At 38.1% G+C, this 23,919-nt stretch overlaps 1 protein-coding gene across 8 annotated transcripts in view; it reads left to right on the top strand.

Annotated features, from left to right (window-relative positions):
• The window catches only part of CDC42BPA (CDC42 binding protein kinase alpha), a 280,345-nt gene that overhangs the window by 108,086 nt on the left and 148,340 nt on the right, over positions 1-23,919 (top strand). For all 8 annotated transcript variants that reach the window (XM_014591108.1, XM_027775224.1, XM_027775225.1 and 5 more), the window contains exon 6: positions 12,110-12,203. In XM_014591108.1, the coding sequence (XP_014446594.1) occupies positions 12,110-12,203 (94 nt within the window). The remainder of the gene's footprint in view (positions 1-12,109; positions 12,204-23,919) is intronic.

Raw genomic sequence — 23,919 nt, forward strand, 5'->3', positions numbered from 1 at the left:
TCATCTCTTTCAGCTTAGAGTCGAAGATGTAACTTGGCGGTCACCCTCTTGGCATGTGTAAAATAATTACTCTTACAAAGACAAAGAAATACTTTAAGGCCAGAGCTTACTCAACACTCAGTTCAGTCCTTCACAAGCCTGAGTCACATTTCAAAACTGGACCTTTTCATATTGCAGATGTAGGAGTTATTTGTGTAATATCCTAGAATTCCCAAAGTATAGGAAATATAATATTTCAGAATTCTTTCACTAGAATTATAGGTGAACTCAAGCTATACACTGTTATAGGAAGTATTTTATTTACAGATGACCATTATGTTACAGTTCATTTCATATTTCAGTAGCAGCGAGAAGGTCTAGTGTTAGCAAGGGCGCCTCCTTCCAGTACTGTTTCATTCATACAGGGTAGGGTTCCATAGGAATTTTTTTTTCCCCTGGGACCAGCAGTTAGCGTAATGGCTGGCGCTGGACTCCCATGTAGTCAACCGCGTTTCGAGTCCCGGACCCAGTGGCTTAAACTCACGCCTGGTGCGTGTACGTGTGTGCCCAAGATCCTGAGAGGAGAGTGGAGGAGAAGGGATTGCGGCGTGGCCATCCTCCCGGGGGGGGGGGTGATTTCTCGCTTTCTGTCTCTCTGTCTCTCTCTGTCTTTCTGGCAAGCACATGCCCCCAATGGCAAAAAAAAAAAAAAAAAGAATTTTTTTTCCTTAATTGCTAGAGGGTACCTGTGCTAACCAGAGAGAGAGGAGAGAGAGAGAGAGCGAGAGAGAGAGCAAGCACCCTCCAGGTACCAAATATTATGGGGATAATATTTGTAACAGTCCTGCTGTGATCACACTGCAATCCCTTCTCTTTGGTTTCTCCATCCTATAAGGTTTTGTTATGTATGTACACATACATATCTGGCATGTTTTTCAAGCCATGGAGGCCAAGATTTGAACTGTGGTGGACCATGTAGAGTCCAGCTCCTTTAACCACTAGACTCTGAGGCCAGTTCTCATGTAGAATTTTTAATTATTTTCACCTTGCAAAAGAAAAAATAAGTTGAAAAATTTTATGATGGAACTTTGCTAATAACTGTACTCTCAATTTTAGGGTAAGCTCTAAATTAATATGCCTATTAGGAATTCTAATTTCTGACCAACAAGAAGGTATTTTGTGACATAATTTTACCAGTATGTGTTTTCTTTAGTACTGATGTACTATTTCTTGACAAAATTAAGAGAATTTAAATATGCAATCTAGTTGTAATATTACAATGCAAGATGCTAGTTTTTTCTGTATATGTATGTAAAGGGGGAGTGGTAGGGACACCAGAAAATAATAGCTTTCTTATATAAGAGTCCACTCCTGACCCTAAACAATAATAAGGAACCAAATGGGAGATACTGACAATGCCGATGGGAAAGAGAAATACGTGTCTTAGTGATTCTTAGTGGCCAGTCCATGCCGTATTCTGATTCAGGGTATCTGGGTTGGTGCTCAGGTATTTGTAATTAAATAATCTCTCTACTTGGTATTAATTTCCAGGGTTGAAGACAACAGCTTTTAGGTTAACTACTATTTTTATACTCATATTTCATTATCATAGGGCTAATATTTGTAAAAGTCCTGCTTTTGGTACTTATGTTCTAGTGAAAAAGATGACTCACTTACCATAGCTGGTCAAAATATTATCAAAATATAGTCATTGTTTTAGAATGCTTTTTTAATTCTTTGCTGTTACAAATATAACATGTATCATTTTAATTATCAATTTTGATATATAGTTTAAAAATAATGCTATTTCTCTGTACATCAATGTTATTTGGTTTTGCTTCACGACAGGGACATATTCTTATTTTAAAAACTTTAATTAACTGACAAATGGTGTGATTCATACTCAAATTTAGCAGAAGCTAGAATAATGGTTTTAGAGAGATTTGTAGAGATTTTATCTTTCTGAATGTTTCTACTTCTTTTCTTAGTTTTCATGAATTGTCTAGGTTGAAATTAATGTTTTGCCTGATCTTTCCTTGCACTCTTTTATTGTCAATACTTGTAAACTGGTTGACTGGCTGTCACCTTATTTGCAAGTTGTCACTACTCAGAGTGGTTCTTAATGCCAGATGTTATTTTGCTTATTTTATCAGAAAATGGTATATGATGACCCATTGTTCACTCATCATTTGTTGTGTAATGCATCGTGTTCTGCAAAAGCAGGCATTAAGGCAGAATATGTGTTGCAAGGTTATTTATTAGGATTTAATACTAGTGGAAGGGAGTTGGAGGAAGCAGGATTGAAGAGGAGAAGTCAGATTGTACTGCAAGCCAGCACCTCAGACCATCCCACATGGAGTTCTGGAGAATCTGTGTCCACTTGAGTTGTTACTAGTTTTGTTAAAATGGCCTGGTCTTTGTATTTCCTATCAGTCATTCAGGGTAGATGGGCTGCTCCAATATAGGCAGGCCTTTTTATTAACTCTGAAGGAGCTGACAGCTGGGAGTGGTTTACTGACAAAGGGCAAAGCCCTTCATTGAAGGAGAAGGCAGCACATTTCTATTCACCATATACTGGTAGATATTGGTTAATATAAAGTAATAATCACTGTTTTGCTTATACGTTTGCAGTTTGAGCAGGATTAGGCAAGGACTAATTGTTCACTCTGTAGCATGAGTTATTGTGGCTCACCTGGGGTTGGAAGATCAACTGCCAAGATGGCTCACTCAGGTCCAAGCTGGTGGCGTAGTCTATAGTGAACCTAACTGGAGGCTAGAAATCACATGACCAACCACTAGGATCCCCAGCCCGAGGGAGGGGAAACATGTACACAAGATCCTGAAAAGCTCAAGGGGATGGCCACGCCGCAATCACTTCTCCTCCATTCTCCTGCTCAGAATTTTGGGCATGCACATACATGTACCCATGAACATGTGATTTTTAAGCCTCCAGCTCTGGGATTTGAACCACTGTCAACTATGTGGGAGTCCAGGCGACATAACCATTACACCATGTGCTGGTTTCAGGTTTCTTAATGACATGATGGAGAGCAAGTGTACCAAGAGAACAAAGTAGAATTTCATGGCATGTTTATGATCTGGCCTTGGAAGTCATACAGCTTCACTTCCACCATTGGTTGAGGCAGGTATAAGTCTTTCCAGGTTCAAGCATTAGTGACAAACTTTTGCTCAAGAAACAGTTTGTAGTTGAGTGTGATAAGTTAGTTGATAAAATGAGAGGGAAAAACAGTAAGTGGAGAATATAAAATAATTCAAGGTCCCAACAATTTAACATCCATATGTTTAGGATATAATTCAGAATTATCTAATGTATGAAGAAACAAGAAAATGTAACTAGTTTTCAAGAGAAAATAATATCAACTCTGTCCCTGATTTAAGAACAGAGGCACTGCTCCTTTAGCCGTGGAGTAAAATGAGTGAGGATGTGAGTGAGTTAGCAGGTAATGTATTACATTAAATGTGTAATTGTAATCTCTGGTGGACAAACAGAGCCTAATTAGTATTATCATTAGAACATTATGGTATTACACATGATCTTGATATCCATTAATTGTTTCAGCTAAAAATTATTATTGACTGTAGGTGATCATAGTGGCTTAGTCAAAGCATTTAATGTTCTTTAATTAAATGACCAGACTTTAAATACAGACCTTTTTGTTTTTTAACTTATTTTAATCAAACAGTACCTCATATAGTAAAACTAAAATTCAACTAGCATCAAAAAGGCTATATTAAGGGAACCAGCAGTTAGCATAATGGCTGTGTCGCTGGACTCCCACATAGTCAACCGCGGTTCGCGTCCCGGACCCGGTGGCTTAAAACTCATGCCGGGCACGTGTGCGTGTGTGCCCAAGATCCCGAGAGGAGAATGGAGGAGAAGGGATTGCAGCATGACCATCCACTTTGGGGGATGATTTCTCGCTTTCTGTCTCTATGTCTCTCTCTCTCTCTGTCTGGCGAGCGCACGCGCCCTATAGCAAAAATCTCTCCAAAGAAAAAAAAAAGGCTATATTAAAAAATAGTCCCTCTTCTACACCTCTTATCCCTGTTTCTCAGTGGTAACCACATTCAGTTGGTTTAAACTACTCGTTGTTTTTGACCCCATATTTCTTTTTTCTTTTTTTGGGGGGGAGAGGTTTTTGCTATAGGGCGCATGCACTCACCAGAAAGACAGAGAGTTAGAAAGTGAGAAATCACCCCCCAGGGGGATGGCCACACTGCAATCCCTTCTCCTTCATTCTCATCTTGGGATCTTGGGCACGAACTCACACACCCCGTGTGAGTTTAAGCCACCTGGTCCGGGACTCAACCGCGGTCGACTACATGGGAGTCCAGTGACATAGCCATTACGCTAACTGCTGGTCCCATTGACCCCATATTTCTAACGTCCTTTGTATATTTCTAGATATTTCTGTATTTATGAATTTTAAGGTGTTTCTTAAGGACTTTACTGACTCCTTACTATACTAGTTGAGGATTGAGTTGTTTATCTTCCCTTTCACTCTTCCATCCTGTATTCGTTCACATTTTTTTAATAGTCTGTTCATTTGTTTCATCCATGATCCAGAGACATAGAGCTAGAGCTAGAGAGAGATACAGAGAGAAAGAGAGAGAGAGTACACCCTCAATATGGTCCCGATAATTTCCCCGTGGTCTCAGCCAGCTGTAGATCACAGCCACACATGTGCCCGGTGTATGCAGGGAGGTCTCAGGATGCCAGCCTAGAGCCTACCTGTGTGGGTCAGTCTCTCAGAGCACTGCGTTTTCTACTACGCCTCTGTCTCATTCCTCATGCCATTATTTTATCACAGATTTTGCTCTTCTCAGTAGTTAATGTGTAAACTGAGTCTTTCTAGGTTCACTATCACTTTTCACCTATAAGATGAGAAAAAAATTTAAATATTTGACAGACTACTTTGATTTCAAGTTGTAGGCTAAAGGCACTTTCACATGAATCTCATGAAAATATAAATTGACCCAGCTAGGGTTGTGTGTGACCATTTTGGGTATAACTATCAAAATTTTAAATGCGTGTGTTTTTTCCTAGAAATTTCACATTTAGAATTTTATTCTACCGCTATCCTAATACTGAAAATGACACGTATGTGAGATTGTTTACGTTTCTTAAAAAAGTTTTTGCCATAGGGCGTGTGTGCCCACAGGAGAGACACATAGATAAACAGAGAAAGGGAAAGTGAGGGAGGGGACCAGTCATGTACAATCCCTTCTTCATTCTTCTCCTGGGATTTTGGTCATACATGTCTGGCATAATTTTCAAGCCACCAGGTCTAGGGCTTAAACTGTGATCACTCGTGTGGGAGTCCAGCACCTTAGCTACCATGCCACCAGCTGGCCCCATTCACATCAGTATTTGTCATCAGAAAAGTTGAAAGAAAAATCAGATACTCATTATTAATAAACTAGATAACTAAATTATGTCACAGTCATATAATAGAATACTATAAAGCCCTAACATTTTTTAAGCTAGAGAGCATGCATGTGCATGTATATGTGAAGGAGGGAGAAGGGGGGGGGGAGAGAGAGAGAGAGAGAAAGAGAGAGAGCAGCCAATCCCTAATGGGGCATTGTCATTCTGTGAACCTGTTTCCTCCAATTTCCCTACCCATCAGGATCCTGAGCCATTAGATGTATGTCTAGGTGGCACTAGACATTTCCGTGGTGAATCCAGCGTCTGTGGTGCAGTTGGTAGCTTACTACCAGTGCTAGAAGCCACATGGCTGACCACAGTTTGGATCTCTGAAGCACACCAGGTGTGTGTCCAAGATCCTGATGTGCTGGAGGGCTGGTTAGGGCGTCACAGCATGAGACCCTGTCAAGGGTACTTCTTTCTCTCTCATGTGTGCATACATATCCTCTCATGAGTAAAAATAGAATCAGTGGTGCAGGATGTCATTTCAATATAAGTTGTTGGAATAGTAAGAAATAAAATTGACCTTTTTCTTATCCTATCCACAAAAATTAATTCCAGGTAGATCTGATTAGTTGGAGGACTGAAGGAAGGGGATCATGGCATGACCAGACCCTGCTTAAGGAAAGTGCTTCACTTTCCCTCTCTGCTTACCTCCCTGTATTTCTCTAAATCTCATATACTTAACATGAAATATCATGAATAAAGGAAAAAGAAAGAAAAAGAAATACACTAAAAGAAAAACAAGCCCACATGTAGGAGGATCTCTAAAGATTTAACAAAACACCCCTCTATACCCACTTATTATTAAAATAATGGCAGATTTATTAGCAGGTATTTTACCAAATAGGAATCTTAAAATGGTCAATGATAATAAAGATTCCCAGCTGTACTTAGAATTATGCTAGTACAGTCAACAATGCACTTGTCTCCTACATCATTTCCACTTTGAGATCTATAGCCTGAGCACTAGAAGATACTTATAAAAATACTCATGTCAGGGATCAGCAGGTGGCATGGTGGTTAAGGTGCTGGACACTCCCACCTGGTCAACTACGATTGAGTCCCAGACCTGGTGGCTTGCTTTCTCACTTTCCTTCTCTCTCTCTCTTTCTCTGTATGTATGTATCCTTCTCTGGTCAAATTAAAATAAATGAACAAATAAAATTAAATAATTCTTTAAAGAAAATATAAAGGCACTTTCACATGAATCTCATGAAAATATAAATTGACCCAGCTAGGGTTGTGTGTGACCATTTTGGGTATAACTATCAAAATTTTAAATGCGTGTGTTTTTTCCTAGAAATTTCACATTTAGAATTTTATTCTACCGCTATCCTAATACTGAAAATGACACGTATGTGAGATTGTTTACGTTTCTTAAAAAAGTTTTTGCCATAGGGCGTGTGTGCCCACAGGAGAGACACATAGATAAACAGAGAAAGGGAAAGTGAGGGAGGGGACCAGTCATGTACAATCCCTTCTTCATTCTTCTCCTGGGATTTTGGTCATACATGTCTGGCATAATTTTCAAGCCACCAGGTCTAGGGCTTAAACTGTGATCACTCGTGTGGGAGTCCAGCACCTTAGCTACCATGCCACCAGCTGGCCCCATTCACATCAGTATTTGTCATCAGAAAAGTTGAAAGAAAAATCAGATACTCATTATTAATAAACTAGATAACTAAATTATGTCACAGTCATATAATAGAATACTATAAAGCCCTAACATTTTTTAAGCTAGAGAGCATGCATGTGCATGTATATGTGAAGGAGGGAGAAGGGGGGGGGGAGAGAGAGAGAGAGAGAAAGAGAGAGAGCAGCCAATCCCTAATGGGGCATTGTCATTCTGTGAACCTGTTTCCTCCAATTTCCCTACCCATCAGGATCCTGAGCCATTAGATGTATGTCTAGGTGGCACTAGACATTTCCGTGGTGAATCCAGCGTCTGTGGTGCAGTTGGTAGCTTACTACCAGTGCTAGAAGCCACATGGCTGACCACAGTTTGGATCTCTGAAGCACACCAGGTGTGTGTCCAAGATCCTGATGTGCTGGAGGGCTGGTTAGGGCGTCACAGCATGAGACCCTGTCAAGGGTACTTCTTTCTCTCTCATGTGTGCATACATATCCTCTCATGAGTAAAAATAGAATCAGTGGTGCAGGATGTCATTTCAATATAAGTTGTTGGAATAGTAAGAAATAAAATTGACCTTTTTCTTATCCTATCCACAAAAATTAATTCCAGGTAGATCTGATTAGTTGGAGGACTGAAGGAAGGGGATCATGGCATGACCAGACCCTGCTTAAGGAAAGTGCTTCACTTTCCCTCTCTGCTTACCTCCCTGTATTTCTCTAAATCTCATATACTTAACATGAAATATCATGAATAAAGGAAAAAGAAAGAAAAAGAAATACACTAAAAGAAAAACAAGCCCACATGTAGGAGGATCTCTAAAGATTTAACAAAACACCCCTCTATACCCACTTATTATTAAAATAATGGCAGATTTATTAGCAGGTATTTTACCAAATAGGAATCTTAAAATGGTCAATGATAATAAAGATTCCCAGCTGTACTTAGAATTATGCTAGTACAGTCAACAATGCACTTGTCTCCTACATCATTTCCACTTTGAGATCTATAGCCTGAGCACTAGAAGATACTTATAAAAATACTCATGTCAGGGATCAGCAGGTGGCATGGTGGTTAAGGTGCTGGACACTCCCACCTGGTCAACTACGATTGAGTCCCAGACCTGGTGGCTTGCTTTCTCACTTTCCTTCTCTCTCTCTCTTTCTCTGTATGTATGTATCCTTCTCTGGTCAAATTAAAATAAATGAACAAATAAAATTAAATAATTCTTTAAAGAAAATACTCATGTCAGCAGTTTATGCAATAGTAAAATAAAAATTGGAAACCATCTGAATTCCATAATTGGGAATTGATAAATTTATACACACACACACACACACACACGATAGTATTCTTTTTTTTTTTTTGAGAGATTTTTGTTATAGTGTGCGTGTGCCCGCCAGACAGACAGAGACATAGAGATAGAAAGCGAGAAATCACCCCTCGGGGGGATGGCCACGCCGCAGTCCCTTCTCCTCCATTCTCCTCTCGGGATCTTGGGCACGCATGCACATGTGCCGGCGTGAGTTTAAGCCACCGGGTCCGGGACTCGAACTGCGGTCAACTACGTGGGAGTCCAGCGACATAGCCATTATGCTAACTGCTGGTCCCACACACGATAGTATTCTGTACAGCAATTAAAATTAATGAGCTAGAGCAATATGTGCTAAAATAGATCATTAAAAAACATGCTACTTAAATATTGGCTGTATATTTTTCATACTACAATGGCAGAATGGGTAGTTATGTCAGAGATGAGATGGCATAGAAAGTTGCAAAAGGCTACTCACAGTTAGGTTTTAATTGTGAAGTCTAAAGACATTCAAAAATACTATACAAAGTTTTATGATTTTGTTTATGTGGAAAATAGTGTAAAATATGCATGGATATAGTAAGCACCAAATTCAGCATAGTGGGTGCCTCTCGGAAGTGAAAGGGGATGTGATCAAGAGTGGCAGTGAAATAATTAGGGAGTGTAAGTATTATCTATAATGTCTTAGCAATTTTTAGTGTTTCCTATTTTATTTATATAGTATTGTAAGTACACATATATTCACATTAATGTACTTTATGTCTTATTAATTTTTAATACTTACTGTTCTAGAAATAGCCAAAAATACTGTTGATATTTATTAATCCTGTCTTTACAATTTTTTTTTTTTTGAACAGGTTTTTGCTATAGGGCGTATGCACTCGCCAGACAGAGACAGAGAGACAGAAAGTGAGAAGTCATACACCCCCTCCCCCCCCGGGGATGGCCATGCCGCAATCCCTTCTCCTCCATTCCCCTCTCGGGATCTTGGGCACGCACGCACACGCGCTGGGTGTGAGTTTTAAGCCACCGGTTCCGAGATGCGAACCACAGTCAACTACATGGGAGTCCAGCGACATAGCCATTATGCTAACTGCTGGTCCCTGTCTTTACAATTTTTTAAATAGCCTTTGAAATCTGAGAGCTATTATGTCAGTAGCAGTAATTTATAGTGACTGTATTTAATTTCTTTCAATAAAAAATAAATACATTTGTGTCCTCATCTAAACACAGTCTAGGTAATTATTTTTTTCTTTTGGCTTAAGTAATTTCTAAGCTTCCTTCTGCCATGGAAAATGTACTTCTTTGATGTTTTCAAATAACAGAAAGTCTTTGCTTAATAACTTTTTGATGGTTTAGGATAAATTAAAATGTTGAGGATTAGGAAGCCAATTTCCTATACAGATTGTGGTTTTCAGTCTGTATATCTCTGTTAAACAGTTGTCTGTCATGTACAATAGGAGTTGAAAAACTACGCCTATAAAGAGCCCTATTGTGAATTTTTTTTTTTTTTGAGAGGTTTTTGCTATAGGGTGCGTGCGCTCACCAGAATGACAGAGAAAAACAGAGAGACAGAAAACATGAAGTCACTCCCCCAGGGGCGATGGCCACGCCGCAATCCCTTCTCCTCCATTCTCCTCTCAGGATCTTGGGCACGCGTGCACATGCGCCTGGTGTTAGTTTAAGCCACAGGGTCTGGGACTCAAATTGCGGTCGACTACATGGGAGTCCAGCGACATAGCCAACTGCTGTTCCCCCTATAGTGAATATTTTAGGTGGTTTAGGCCATCTGATCTCTGACGTAACTACCCATTCTGCCATTGTAGAGTGAAAGTAGACATAGCCAATACTTAAATAGCTATGCTATAGTAGCACTTCATTTCCAAGAGCAGGGAGCAGGCTAGCAGGCTGGGTTTGGCTCATGGGTCATAATTTGTCAATCTGTGATGTACAACACACAAAAATTGCCTCAGTAATGAAAGTAGTGCTAATATTATAGCCATGTTAAGCGGGGGGGGGGGGGGGGGATGGGAAATAGAGAACCTTCAATGTTGTAATTTAGGTTACCGTGACCCTACCATACTCTGACTAACCACATGCACCCAGTAGATGTTTTTGTACATTTCTGTAGTAGACATAGAAGATTCTTTCTCTTCATCTAAAAGTAAAATATATTGTAGGATCTAATATCTTAGTTATTCACAATTGCAATCTTTATTTTCATTCTTTCTTATGTACCAAAGGGCTCATGCACTCACCAAAAAGAGAGCACACATGTACACAAACACCCTGTATTGGGGCATGGTCACACTGTGATCTTTTGTCCTCCATTCCTTCATCCCATCAGGATTTGGGGTATACATCTATGTGCATCTGGTGTGCTTTTCAAGGTGCCAGGATCAGGGTTTGAACAGTGATTAGCCACATGAGATATGGCTCTTAATGCACAGGTCTTAACCTCTGAGCTATGAGGTAAGCTCTACAATACAGTATTTAGAATGTGATTAGAACTTCATATTATTGAGTGTCTAAGACTTTTCTTGATGAAATTATTTTTGTGTATGATTATTTTTCCACAGTTTGCATTAAAATTCAAAACCATTTAGATTCGGACATCTTAAAAGTCATTGACTTAAGGGAACCAGCAGTTGGCGTAATGGCTATGTCGCTGGACTCCCACGTAGTCGACCGCGGTTCGTGTCCCGGACCCGGTGGCTTAAAACTCACGCCGGGCGCGTGTGCGTGCGTGCCCAAGATCCCGAGAGGAGAATGGAGGAGAAGGGATTGCGGCGTGACCATCCCCCCGGGGGGTGATTTCTCGCTTTCTGTCTCTATGTCTCTTTCTGTCTGTCTGGCGAGCGCACGCGCCCTACAGTGAAAATCTCTCCAAAAAAAAAAAAAAAGTCATTGCCTTAACATCTACAAATAGTGAAAGCTTTAAGTGGTATAATCTTTTAGGCAGTTTTATTATTATTATTATTTAAATTTGCTATAGAGTGTGTATGTGTTCACTAGAGAGAAATAAGAGACAGAAAGAGAGAAAAAGTGAGAAAGCCTCCCTAGAGGGATGACCATGCTACAGTCCCTTCTCTGTTCTCCTTCCAGGATTTTGGGTATGCATGTACATGCACGAGGCATATTTTTCAAGCATCCAGGTCGGGAATGCGAACTGCACAGTTAATCATGTAGGATCCAGCTGCCTTAATCACCACACCACCTGGCTGGCCATTATTTGGAGGTTTTTAGTCTTAAAAGTTCACATGAATGGATTCCTTTTTGATGTCATGAACTGTAGAAACAGACAGGCAGGCAGGCAAACAGATAGGATTTTAGAATTTATCTGTGTTTATGATTAGGGTCTAGGAAATGTATTTTTTCCCCTCCTGTCCAATATCATGGTCTAGAGGATAGTATTTTTTGTGGGTATCATTCTTGATATGAAGAAAGAAGGCCTATCATAGTCACACTGGAACCTGCATAAATCTAAAGTAAAGCAGGTACAGTTACTTTTATTACTATGAAAATTACCACAGTATCCCCCAGGAGAATACTGAATATACATGGGTTTAAAAAATTAATATGTATCAGAGCCAGAATTTGAACCCATAAAGTAGCTAAATAGATGTTCTTAGAGTATTACTTTTAAAAGACTTTGAGATTTTCAGACAAAATGGTTGTCTTACCAAGCAGCTGATTACTTTTCCCAACTAAAAATTGGATGTATTTATTTTTTCAGAGACATTAAACCTGACAATATATTGATGGATATGAATGGACATATTCGGTTAGCAGATTTTGGTTCTTGTCTGAAGCTGATGGAAGATGGAACGGTAAATAATGATAAATCTTAATTTATTTAACCCATAGACATTTCTTTTACTATTTGTCTTACCTGTTTTAGAAGCCATCTATTTATATTATCTATACATCCATCAGTCTGTCCATCCATTTATCTGTGCTGCACCTCCTTCCATAATTAAAGTTGTTAATTTTGAGACTTGTTCTTATTCCTTCTTTAGCTGGTAACTAATTATTGTTTTATATATATATATATAAATTAGAGGTATTTGCTAAAGGGAGTGTGCTCTCGCCAGACAGACAGAGACAGACAGAGAGACAGAAAACGAGAAATCACCCCCCAGGGGGTATGGCTACGCCGCAATCCCTTCTCCTCCATTCTCCTCTTGGGATCTTGGGCACGCACGCACACATGCCCGGCGTGAGTTTTAAGCCACTGGGTCCGGGAGGCGAACCGTGGTCGACTACGTTGGAGTCCAGTGACATAGCCATTACACTAACTGCTGGTCCCAATGCTAGAGATATTTTTAAATTGCCAGAGCGATAAGGAAAATAAGTCTTATGTAGAAAAAGAAAATATAACACCATCCTTACTTTTACATCTTTGTCTTTCTATTTCTTTTTCTTATTCTGAGGGACAGAGTTCAACAAATGAATCCTTACTTCTGAAAGTTGTCTAGGTTGATGATTAATAGTTTCATGATACCCTTTACTTAACTTCTGCTAACCCTAACCCCCTCAGTTGTTTTCTTTCATTTATTTAAGTTTATGTGCCCAACTCTTATTCCTTATTTATTGTTGTTGTTTTGTCTAAACTTCATTTTCCTGGTTGTGTAACAGAGATCTAAATACATTGCGTTGTCAAAAAAAGCCATGATGCGTTTTTGCATAGAAAAACATAGAAAAAATACATCATGACTTTTCTGAAAACCCAACATATCAATTTAATTGATTGAAAATATTTTGAAGTACAATTCTCTTTAATACAGTATAAAGGCTATGAAAACATCACAAACTTTGGAAGAGTAATATGACTTTTAAAGATGTATCCTGAAGAGATAATCTCTTATTTTATTTTATTTTATTTATTTTAAACATTCAATCACTTTACATCACTTAGCTTGTAAAGCGAATTTATCCTACATGAGTACACTTCGCACCAGTTCAGTTGAGGATACTATACACGTTATCATCAAAGAGATAATTCTTTGAAAAGGATTTCTGACCTCTTCCTGGTCATGATGGAAAGAATGATTGGGACCACATTAGTCTGCCCCCTATAAACAGCTGTAAAGTTGGGCACAGTGTTTGAGACAGCTGTTCTCAGGCAGTGGACAGTGGACAGTGGACAGAATTGAACTTATAAGGTATGCTTCACAGTTGCATATGATTGGCATTGTACCTGACTCTAACACAGAAAGCTAGAGTTAGAGCAGAGTGTTGTAGTTCTTTAGAGCTTAGAAAAGAGATCAGAGTTGGGTTAGCTGCAGTCGCTGGAGCCTACAGGCTTTGAAATTGGAGAGGAAGGAATTGTGCAGAGAGAGATCCTAAAGTATCTGTGTGGAGGTACTTCATGAGGGTTGGGCTATACATGTGCACTACAAGACTATATGAAATTTGCCAGTAGTGGATGATGCCTGTTTGAAAACAGGACGGACTTACTAGATATCAAGCAGTGCCAGAGAAGAAAGAGTGCTAGGGGACCGTGTGTTTTCAGCCCAAGAGTTAGTTAAGGCCTTTGTAACATTGAAGACCTACTCTAAATCTGTCTAATAGTGTAAATGCAAGCCATGATAAGATACCCAGAGTTTGGAAGTGGTCCTGTTAAGTTGAGGGACTTGTGATGAATCTTAGTCTTTGTATTAATATGTACTTACAGAATGTAATTATTAGTGAACATATATTCACGATCAGTCAGTAATTTTTTATGTGCTTAGCAATAAATTATTATTCTTCAGAAGAATATAATAGTTTGTACTGTCTATAATATCTTATTCACATTAACTAGGATTTAATTAAAAACCACTAGACCCAACAAAAAAGTAGGATGAGAGTAATGATACACAGTCAGAAAATGAAGCAGTCAGTAGAAGTTTGAATGGACAAATATTGGACTTAGCAAAGACTTAAAGAAGCTATTGTAGATATGCTTACAGAAAAAAGGAAAATATAGTCTTTAAGATTGTACAGAAAAGGAATCTCTGAAGAACATGGAAACAAATGGATATTTTAGAACTGCAAAGTACAATAATACATTAGAGGTTTACTGGATGAGATAGCAGAAGACTGGACATGGGAGTAAAAAAGAACTAGCACACTTGAGAACAGAACAATAGAGATCTATATGATGAACAGAGAGAAAAATATTGAAGTAAAATAGAGGCTCAGAAAATCATATAATTTGAATCCTGAAAGGAGAAGAGTAAGACAGAGACAAAAAGAAATTAGGAGTAATGGCTCAAACTTTCTAGATGTGATGAGAAATCAGACCCAACAATCCTATATCTCGGAACTACTAATGGTCTTCAGAAAGTTCATACTATGGCAAAACTATGTGAATTTCAAAATCTTACTGGCACCAAAATAAACTATTATTTTAATTCCATTTCTCCACAGACTTTCTGAAGTCTCCTTGTATAAAGGGAACCATACCTGGTCATATCACAACTAAAATGCTGAAAATTAAATATATTAAAAGCAATCAAAAGGAAAAACATTACTTATAAGGGAGAAATGATATGTGTAACTACTGAGCCCTTAGAAGATATTGTGGGACTAGCAAGTAGCATGGTGGTTGAGATGCTGGACTCCCACATGGCTGACCTGGTTCAAATCCTGCACCTGGTGGCTTGTTTTCTCTTTCTCTCTCACTCTGTCTCTTGCTGTCTCTCTCTGTTGAACACATGTACTCTTTAGCAAATTAAAATAGTAGCAATAATGAATAAATAAACTTTTAAAAAGCAGACATGTGAAATGATATTAAAATACTGAAAGAAAAAATTTGTAAAATGAGAATTTTATATCAAGTCAAAATATCCTTCATATATAGAGTGAGTTAAAGACATTTTTAGATAGATGGAAGATGAGAGAATTAATCATTAGCACACCTGAACACTTAGGAATGTCTTTTGTGACAGGAAATGATAGCCATTTGGAAATATCTATTTTACGTGTGTATGTATTTTTTAAAAATTTATTTAGAGACCAGCAGTTAGCGTAATGGCTATGTCGCTGGACTCCCATGTAGTCGACTGCAGTTCGAGTCCTGGACCCGGTGGCTTAAAACTCACGCCGGGCGCGTGTGCGTGCGTGCCCAAGATCCCAAGAGGAGAATGGAGGAGAAGGGATTGCAGCATGGCCATACCCCCTGGGGGGTGATTTCTCGCTTTCAGTCTCTCTGTCTCTCTCTGTCTGTCTGGCGAGCACACATGCCCTATGGCAAAAACCTCTCCCCCCAAAAAAAATTATTTATATAAGAATGGCCAGGGTATTTTGGTATCAGGAAGTTGTGGGTCATAATTTCAGAGAGAAGGGTACTATGGAAAAAGAACCCCAGGGAAGAGGTAATAATTCCCCAGTCTTCCCAGTCTTGAACGTTATAAGCTCCTTGGACTCAAAGCTGAGGCACCTTTCCTAGCCCTTCTAAATCCCTATGCATTCCAGAATGCAGTGTGTACTATTTCTGTCTATACTAGTCATCCCTGCTCACATTTCTTCTTGAAAGCTTGGTGTGGCATTATAGTCATTCAATCTTACTTTGTTTGACAGTGGATAATGCTTTAAATTTTGTTTCTAGCACACTTAGGATCTCAAAATACTTTTCCTAGGAATGCCAGCATATTGGACCTCCATTTAAAACTTTGTAGTAAAGAAACCTTTTTACATTTTTTGAAGTTTATTTTATTTGTAATAGAGCACGTGTAAGTGTGCATTAGAAAGAGACAGAGAGAGGAAAGAACAGCACCCTTGACAAGATTCTCTTTGACCATGTTCCCCTTTCTCCATTCTTCAGATCCTCACGAACTTGAGCACCTATACATGTGGCCAGCATGTTTTCATGCTGACCTGGGGATTTCAACCACAGTTGGCCATGTGACTTCCAGTGGTGTCATTCCATTTGCCACCAACTGCATCATTAGACTTGATCTTTGTTTTATTTCAACTTTATTTTTACTTTTTATCAAAGGGATATCTATACATATTTTAGGAAGATGTATAACAAAAAACAATGTTCTTATGCCATAATCCTTCCTACCTCTAAATCTTTTTCCTTAGAGGCAGATATAAATATGATTCTTCTGAGATCTCATATTTCTTATGGTCATATTTGTGCTGTTGTCTCTCTTTTTTTTACTTTATTTTTTAAGTTTTTACCATGGGGCACATGTGCTCACTTGAGAGAGACAGAGAGAGGGAAAGTGAGAAATCATCCCTTGGGGGATGCCATGGGGCACGTGTGCTCACTTGAGAGGAGACAGAGAGAGGGAAAGTGAGAAATCACTCCCTGGGGGATACCAACATTGCAGTCCTTCCTCCTCCATCCTCCTCTTTGGATTTTGGTCATGCATGTACACGCACCTGGCCTGACTTTCAAGCCACTGTGTCTGGGACTTGAGCCATGGCCAGCCACGTGAGAATCCACAACACTACTTGCTAGCCCCTGTGTTGTTGTCTCTTGATTACTTATTGTTTTAGATATTATCTATTAATTTCCTGCCATGGAATATGAGGATTCAGGTATTTTACCCTTCTCTTGTCCAACCAGTACATTTCCCTTAATATATATGTATGAAATATATATGTGTAATGTATTTTACATATATATAAATAAAATATCCTACTGTAGTTATCATACAGTCTTTCATTAAGTTCTGTGTCATTTTTTTTTCATGGTGATAAAAACATTCATAGCTTTTTCATGCAGCATATTTTAATTATATTTCTTCAGTAACTATTTTTTCTCTCTGAAATAAGTGACCACTTTGCTTCCTTTTTGTTTTTAAAGGTTATTTATTTTATTCATGATAGGGAGCATGCATGTGTACACGAGAGAGAGCAAGAGAGGATGCAGCATATGTTTAAGAGAGTCTTGTCATGCCATAATCCCCTTTCCCAGCCCTCCCAACTCCTCAGGATCTTGGCACACATATTTGGCATCTACTTGGTTTTCTATGTAATTTTCACCATTCACCCCGAAACTCCCCACCAAACATTAGGTAATTTAGGAATTACTTTCTCTTTCAGACACATTAAATAACAGCATTTATCTTTTTCTGCTTGGAAATATCTATACCAGAATCTTTCATCGTCTTGTTCTATTTTAATCTGGACTATTTGTTCTTTTTTTTTAAAGAATTATTCTATTTAATTTAGTTCATTTATTTATTTCAACTTCACCACCAGAGAGGGATAGAGTGCGGGGGAGAGAGGAGTTAGAAAGCAAGCCACCAGGTCTGGGACTTAAACCGCAGTCAGCCATGTAGGAGTCCAGCGTCCTTAACCACCATGCCACCTGCTGCCCTCTGGACTATTTGTTCTATAAACCTACTGCCAATCTATCATCCTAGGACTTCTTTTATTGTCCTCTTGGAATTCACTGTGTTGTTCTTTAATGTTGGGTCCTCTATTTCCTGGATCCTATGTGTTTTCTCTCATTTGGTGATAGTTACCTGAAGAAAGTTTCATTAAGAATAAATATTGTATGTTATGTCTGAAAAATGCCTTCATTTCTACTCTCAGATTTGATAGATAATTTGGCTGGACATGGCATTCTAGATAGGAAATGATTTTTTTCTTTTAGAATTTAGGAGGCATTACATAGTCTTCTGACAGGGTAGCTATTAAGACACCTGATGTCATTCTGATTCTCAATCTTTCTTTTTTTTGGAGAGAGATTTTTTGATATAAGGCATGTGCGCTTGCTTGAGAGACAGAGAGACAGAAAATGAGAAATCACACCCTGGGAGGATGACCATGCTGTAATCCCTTCTCCTCTGTTGTCCTCCCTGGATGTTAGGCATGCACATGTATGCATCCTGCATGAGTTTTAAGCTGCCAGGTCTGGGACTCGAACTTCAGTCGACTACGTGCAAGTCCAGTGACATATCTTATGGCATCTGCTGGTTCCATTCTTTCTGTTGTCTCCCTATCTCTGAAATCTTTTGGGATGTTCTATTTCCAGTGTCCTGAAATGTTATGATTATATAACTTTGTGCAGGTCATTATTTATTACCCTGGGCAGCTGCCCCAGATCTAGAAGTCTTTCCCAGAGTATGACTTTCCAAATTAGGTTTCTCTTTTTTTTGGGGGGGGAGGGGCAGGTTTTTGGTACAGGGCGTGTGGGCTCACCAGAGAGACAGACAGAAAGCGAGAAATCACCCCCCCGGAAGGATGGCCACGCACTTCCTTCTCCTACATTCTCCTCTTGGGATCTTGAGCACGCATGCACACGTGCCCGGTGTGAGTTTAAGTCACCGGGTCCGGGACTCTAAACATGGTCGACTACATGGGAGTCCAGTGACGTAGCTATTATGCCAACTGCTGGTCCCCCAAATTAGGTTTCAACTTGAGTTTTAGTTCTTATTTCTCAGTCAAAACCATACCATCCTAATTATTTTACTTTTATAAGAAGTCAGTTTTGATGGAGAAATGCCCCCACTATAATTCTTTTTCTTCCTCTAAAATTGTATTGGCTATTGGACCTTTATTATTCATATTATTTTTAGGATTAGCTTTTTGGTTTACATCCATAAATGCATATGCACGTGCATACACACACACACACACACACACACACACACTCACATAAATACGCCCTCACAAATACAAGTTTGTAGACCTGTATTGAATTTAGAGGTTAGTTTTGGGGAAAATTATGTCTACAACATAGGATCTTCCCATTCATGAATGTAATGTGTCTCTCAGTTGTTTTAGCTTTTCTTTTATGGCTGCTGACAACAGAATATTTATGGTTATTCCATTGATACTTGCTTTAATTTGAAATTCAATAGCTTGTTGCTCTTTTTCGGTACAATGACTGATTTTACATATTATTCTTGACTTTAGCAATCTTGCTATTTTTCTTTTTTTAAATTTTAGTTTTTTTAAAGAGTTTTTTTTTCTTTTGGCATGTGTGTTGCTGGAGAGACAAGGAGAGAGACAGACAGAAAGCATTAATCCCCGGGGACACTACAATCCTGTCTCCTCCATTCTCCACTTGGGATTTTAGACATGCATACACACGTGCTCGGTGTGAGTTTTAAGCTGCTAGATATGGGACTTGAACTGCAGTTGAATACATGGGAGTCCAGTGACGTAACCATTATACCATCTGCTGGTCCCAATTTTTCTTTTATTTTAAAAAGAGGTTTTTGCTACAGGGCACATGCACTCACCGGAGAGACAGGGAGAGACAGAGAGACAGAAAGCGAGAAATCACCCCGGGGGGGGCATGGCCACGCTGCAGTCTCTTCTCCTCCATTCTCCTCTTGGGATCTTGGGCACACACACACACACATGCGTGCGCGTGCACATGCGCCTGGCGTGCACATGCGCCTGGCGTGAGTTTAAGCCACTGGATCTGGGACTCGAACCGCAGTCGGCTACATGGGAGTTCAGCGATATAGCTATTATACCAACTGCTGGTCCCAAGATGTACAGTAATTAAAAATAAAACTTTCCCCCCCTTACATTCCTAGTGTTCTTTATTTGTGTTTCTTTTTTCTTTCACAAAGTTTCAATACATAGCATTTTACTGTTGTTCAATTTTAATTATTTTTCGACTGAAGTTAGAATTCTTCTGTGGACCATTAATTAGAGATATGCTTTTTAATATCCATAGTTTATATTAATTTATTTACTTGGTTACTTACTACATAATGAGAATATTAAATCTCAGTTTTCCAACTTTGTTGAAATTTGCCTTGTGATTATGTAATAAGCCAATTTTTGTATGTTTCATGTTTGTTTGAAAGTAATACAGTTTTTTCCCCAACATTTGGGTACAGTTTTCTGTATATGTCCATAAGTTTAAAGTTTTTAATTTTGCCAAATTTTTAATATTCTTAACAACTTTATTTTCTGATCCATTATTCATTGTTTGAAATCCTTATTATACCAGTGAGTTTATTAATTTTTCCTTGTAATAATCAATGTTTTGCACAGTTCTTTTGTAGTTAAATTATTAGGTACATATTATTTAGAATTGCAGTTTTTTCCTTTATATTTTCTTTTACAGTTATGTTAGTGAATCTCAAAAAAAAAAACTTAATGTGTTTTTGGGCTTGTATCTCTTTTAATATTACTGTGCTGATATTATGATATTACCTTACGTTTCCTTTGATTAATCTATGCCTGATATATCTTTTCTATCCCTTTACTTTTTACCCTTCTATGGCTTTATGTTTTAAAATTTGCTTTTTATCCCTTATAAACACCTATTGCTTAACTTTTGTCCATTTATTTATTTTAGTTTTGCCTGTTTTCTAGTACAACAACTCTTGTCTTTTAATAGGTGGATTTAATCCATTTATGAAATTTATGATTATTAATGTATTTCTGGTGTCTTGTCTTCTGCTGCTTAGGTTTTGCTTGTTTGCATGCATGTGTTCCCCCTTCATTCTTGCCTTCTATTGGTTTAATCAAACTTAGTTTTATTTCTTTTTCTGTACTTATTGTAAAGTATACATTTTTATTTTCAATATTTTGATGTTACATTTTAAGTTTCTTTATTCCTTGAGAGAGTGAGGGGATAGACAGAGACAGACACTCTCAGTAAGGTCTTCACACTATGATCCACCCCCTCTCTGCCAGCCTAGATCATGGGCAGGTATACATGTGTGCCCCTGGTGTGTACAGGGAGGTTCCGGGATGCAAATCTGGAACCCTGCCTTGTGGATTCAGTTGTAGTACCAATGTATTACTGTCTGGCTCCTTAAATATTTTAATGTTTTTTTTTTTTTTAACTTTTTAAACCTTTATAATTTACCTAACGTTCAGTTAGTTTTTTACTACATTGCCAGTCAGAACAAGAAACTTGATTTACCTTATACCATATAAAAAATTTAACTAAAAATGGATGAAAGTCTTAAATATAAGAACTAAAACTATAAAATTCTCTGAAGAGGGGGCCGGCAGGTGGTGTAGTGGTTAAGTGCTCCACTCCCACATGGCCAACTATGGTTTGTGTCCTGGACCCAGCAGCTCGAAACTCATACCGAGCATGTGTGCATGTGTGCCCAAAATCTCAGGAAGAGAATGAAGGAGAAGGGACTGGGGCATGGCCATCCTCCCTGGGGAGTGAGTTCTTGCTTTCTCTCTGTCTGGTGAGTGTACATCTATAGCAAAATCTGTGGAAAAAAATCTCAGAAGAGAGCTTAAGGGACAAGCTTTGTGACATTGGATTAGGCAGTGATTTCTTGGGTATGATACAAAACCACAGGCAAGTAAAAAGAAAAATAGATAAAGAGGGCTGTATTTCCTTTAAAAACTCTGCATCAGAGGGCATAATCAACTGAGTAAAAAGATATCATAAGGAATGGGAGAAAATTTTGCAAATCATATGTCTGATTAATGTCCAGCATAAAGAAAGAACTCTTCCTATGGGACCAGCAGTTAGCATAATGGCTATGTCGTTGAACTCCCATGTAGCTGACCATGGTTCCAGCCCCAGACCCGGTGGCTTAAACTCATGCCGAGTGCGTGTGCATGCGTGCCCAAGATCCCGAGAGGAGAGAGAATGGAGGAGAAGGGATTGCAGCGTGGCCATCCCCCTTGGGGAGTGATTTCTTGCTTTCTGTCTCTTTGTCTCTCTCTGTCTTTCTGGCGAGCGCACGTGCCCTATAGCAAAAATCTCTCAAAAAAAAAAAAAAAAAAAGAAAAGAAATAAAGAAAGAAAGAACGAACTCCTCTTATATGTCAACAACAGAAAACAAATGACCCCATTACAAAATTAAGGGACTTGAATAGGCGTGTTTCCAAAGAAGATGTATAACAGGCCAATAAACACATGAAGAGATACTCAACCTCACTAATCATTAGAGAAATGCAAATCATAATCATAATGAGATCCCACCGCACACCTTTAATAGTAAGATGGCTACTATCAAAATGACAGAAAATACAAATGCTATTGAGGATATGAAAAAATTGAAACCTGTAGGCACTATTGGTGGAAATATAAAATAGACTAGTTCTTAAAAAAATTAAAAATTAAAATTATCATTTGATTCAGCAGTTCAACTTATGAGTATATTACTGAAACATAGTGAAGGCAAGGATCTGAACAGTTAATGGTACTATCTTCATAGCAATGAACTTACTTTTTTTTTTTTCTTAGTGGAATAAAATGAATAGCTTTTTAAAAAATTTATTTAAAATGGTAAATTGACAAATTATAGTTGTATATATTTAGGGGATATCAACTTATTTTTCAACCCTAAAGTAGTTCCCCCCCCACCTTCCTCCTCCATTTTCTCTTCCTTCTCCTCGTTGTCTTCTTGTTCTTCTACATCATTATGTTAGCCAATTAATAACCATTTAGATGTATGCTAAAATTTACTAATGTCTTTGTTTATAATTGCATCTAGTATTCTTCCATCTGGGAGATACATACATACATTGTTGGTTTGTTTCTTTTTTTCTTTTTTCTTTTTGGAAGCTTAGCCTTTAGTACTTCTGTTTATTGAAAAGATCTTTAAGTGCTAGTTTGGTCTTTGTATGAAAATGTTTCTTATACCATAATGTGGGTAGTAGGGGATATTATGTTGACAGCTATTAATACTTTGTCTCATCACTTTGAAGGTACAGTTCCATTTTCTCAGACTGCTATCGTTACTATTAATAATTTAGCTGTCAGTCTGTTTTTCCTTGGTATATAATCTCTTTATTCATTAATGTTTTTAAAATTTGCTTTCCTTTGATATTCCGTAGTTTAACTACAATGTTTATATAAATGGATCTGGTTTTCATTATCTTCTCAGAATTCAAGTCATAACATTCTTGAAAAATTTAAGCTGTCTCTTTAAATATTGCTTTCCTCTATTCTCTCTTTACTCTCATTCTCTTGAATATACTGCTGAATTTGCTCTTTTTAGTATGCATATCTCTTAGTCATTCTTCTATATTTTCCATCTTTTTAACTCTTCCTAATGGATTGTAATTAATTTCTTTAACTCTTTTTCAGGTTTATTCTTTTCTTCAGTGTATCTAATTTACTGTTTACCTGTTCACTATATTATTTTTATTTCAGTGACCAATTTCAGGGCTTCTGTTTGGTATTATTTTAAATCTTTTCCTCATTTTTTTTTGTCTTCAGTAATTTTTAACATACTTATTTCATAGAGTAAATCTGATATTTATTATGAGTCTAAGTGTCTTGCTTATTGGGACTTTGGACTGTTTACTTGTAATAGACAGTTTTCTCATTTGGTTTATTTTATTTGATTGTGAGCTTATACTTGATGAAATTTTATGTGTGAGCATAATATGAGGCCAAATTTGAGCATGTGCCCTCCGGGGTAGTTTTGAATTTATTTTCCTTTTTAGAGGCAGCTCACATGCGGCCAATATGTATGCTGGTTTCTTGACTTGAGAATACCTGGACCACAGAAGCAGTGTAAATTAGAATCCCAAACATTGGCATTGTATGGCCAAACATTAAGAGTTTCTACAGGAGGAAATTTTTTCACACAACAGCCACAAGTCAAGACAGATAAAATGTCTTTCTCTGCTACATGCAGATTTTTTTTT

This window comes from Tupaia chinensis, unplaced genomic scaffold, assembly GCF_000334495.1.
Source record: "Tupaia chinensis unplaced genomic scaffold, TupChi_1.0 Scaffold000532_1, whole genome shotgun sequence".
In the NCBI taxonomy this organism is placed as follows: Eukaryota; Metazoa; Chordata; class Mammalia; order Scandentia; family Tupaiidae; genus Tupaia; species Tupaia belangeri.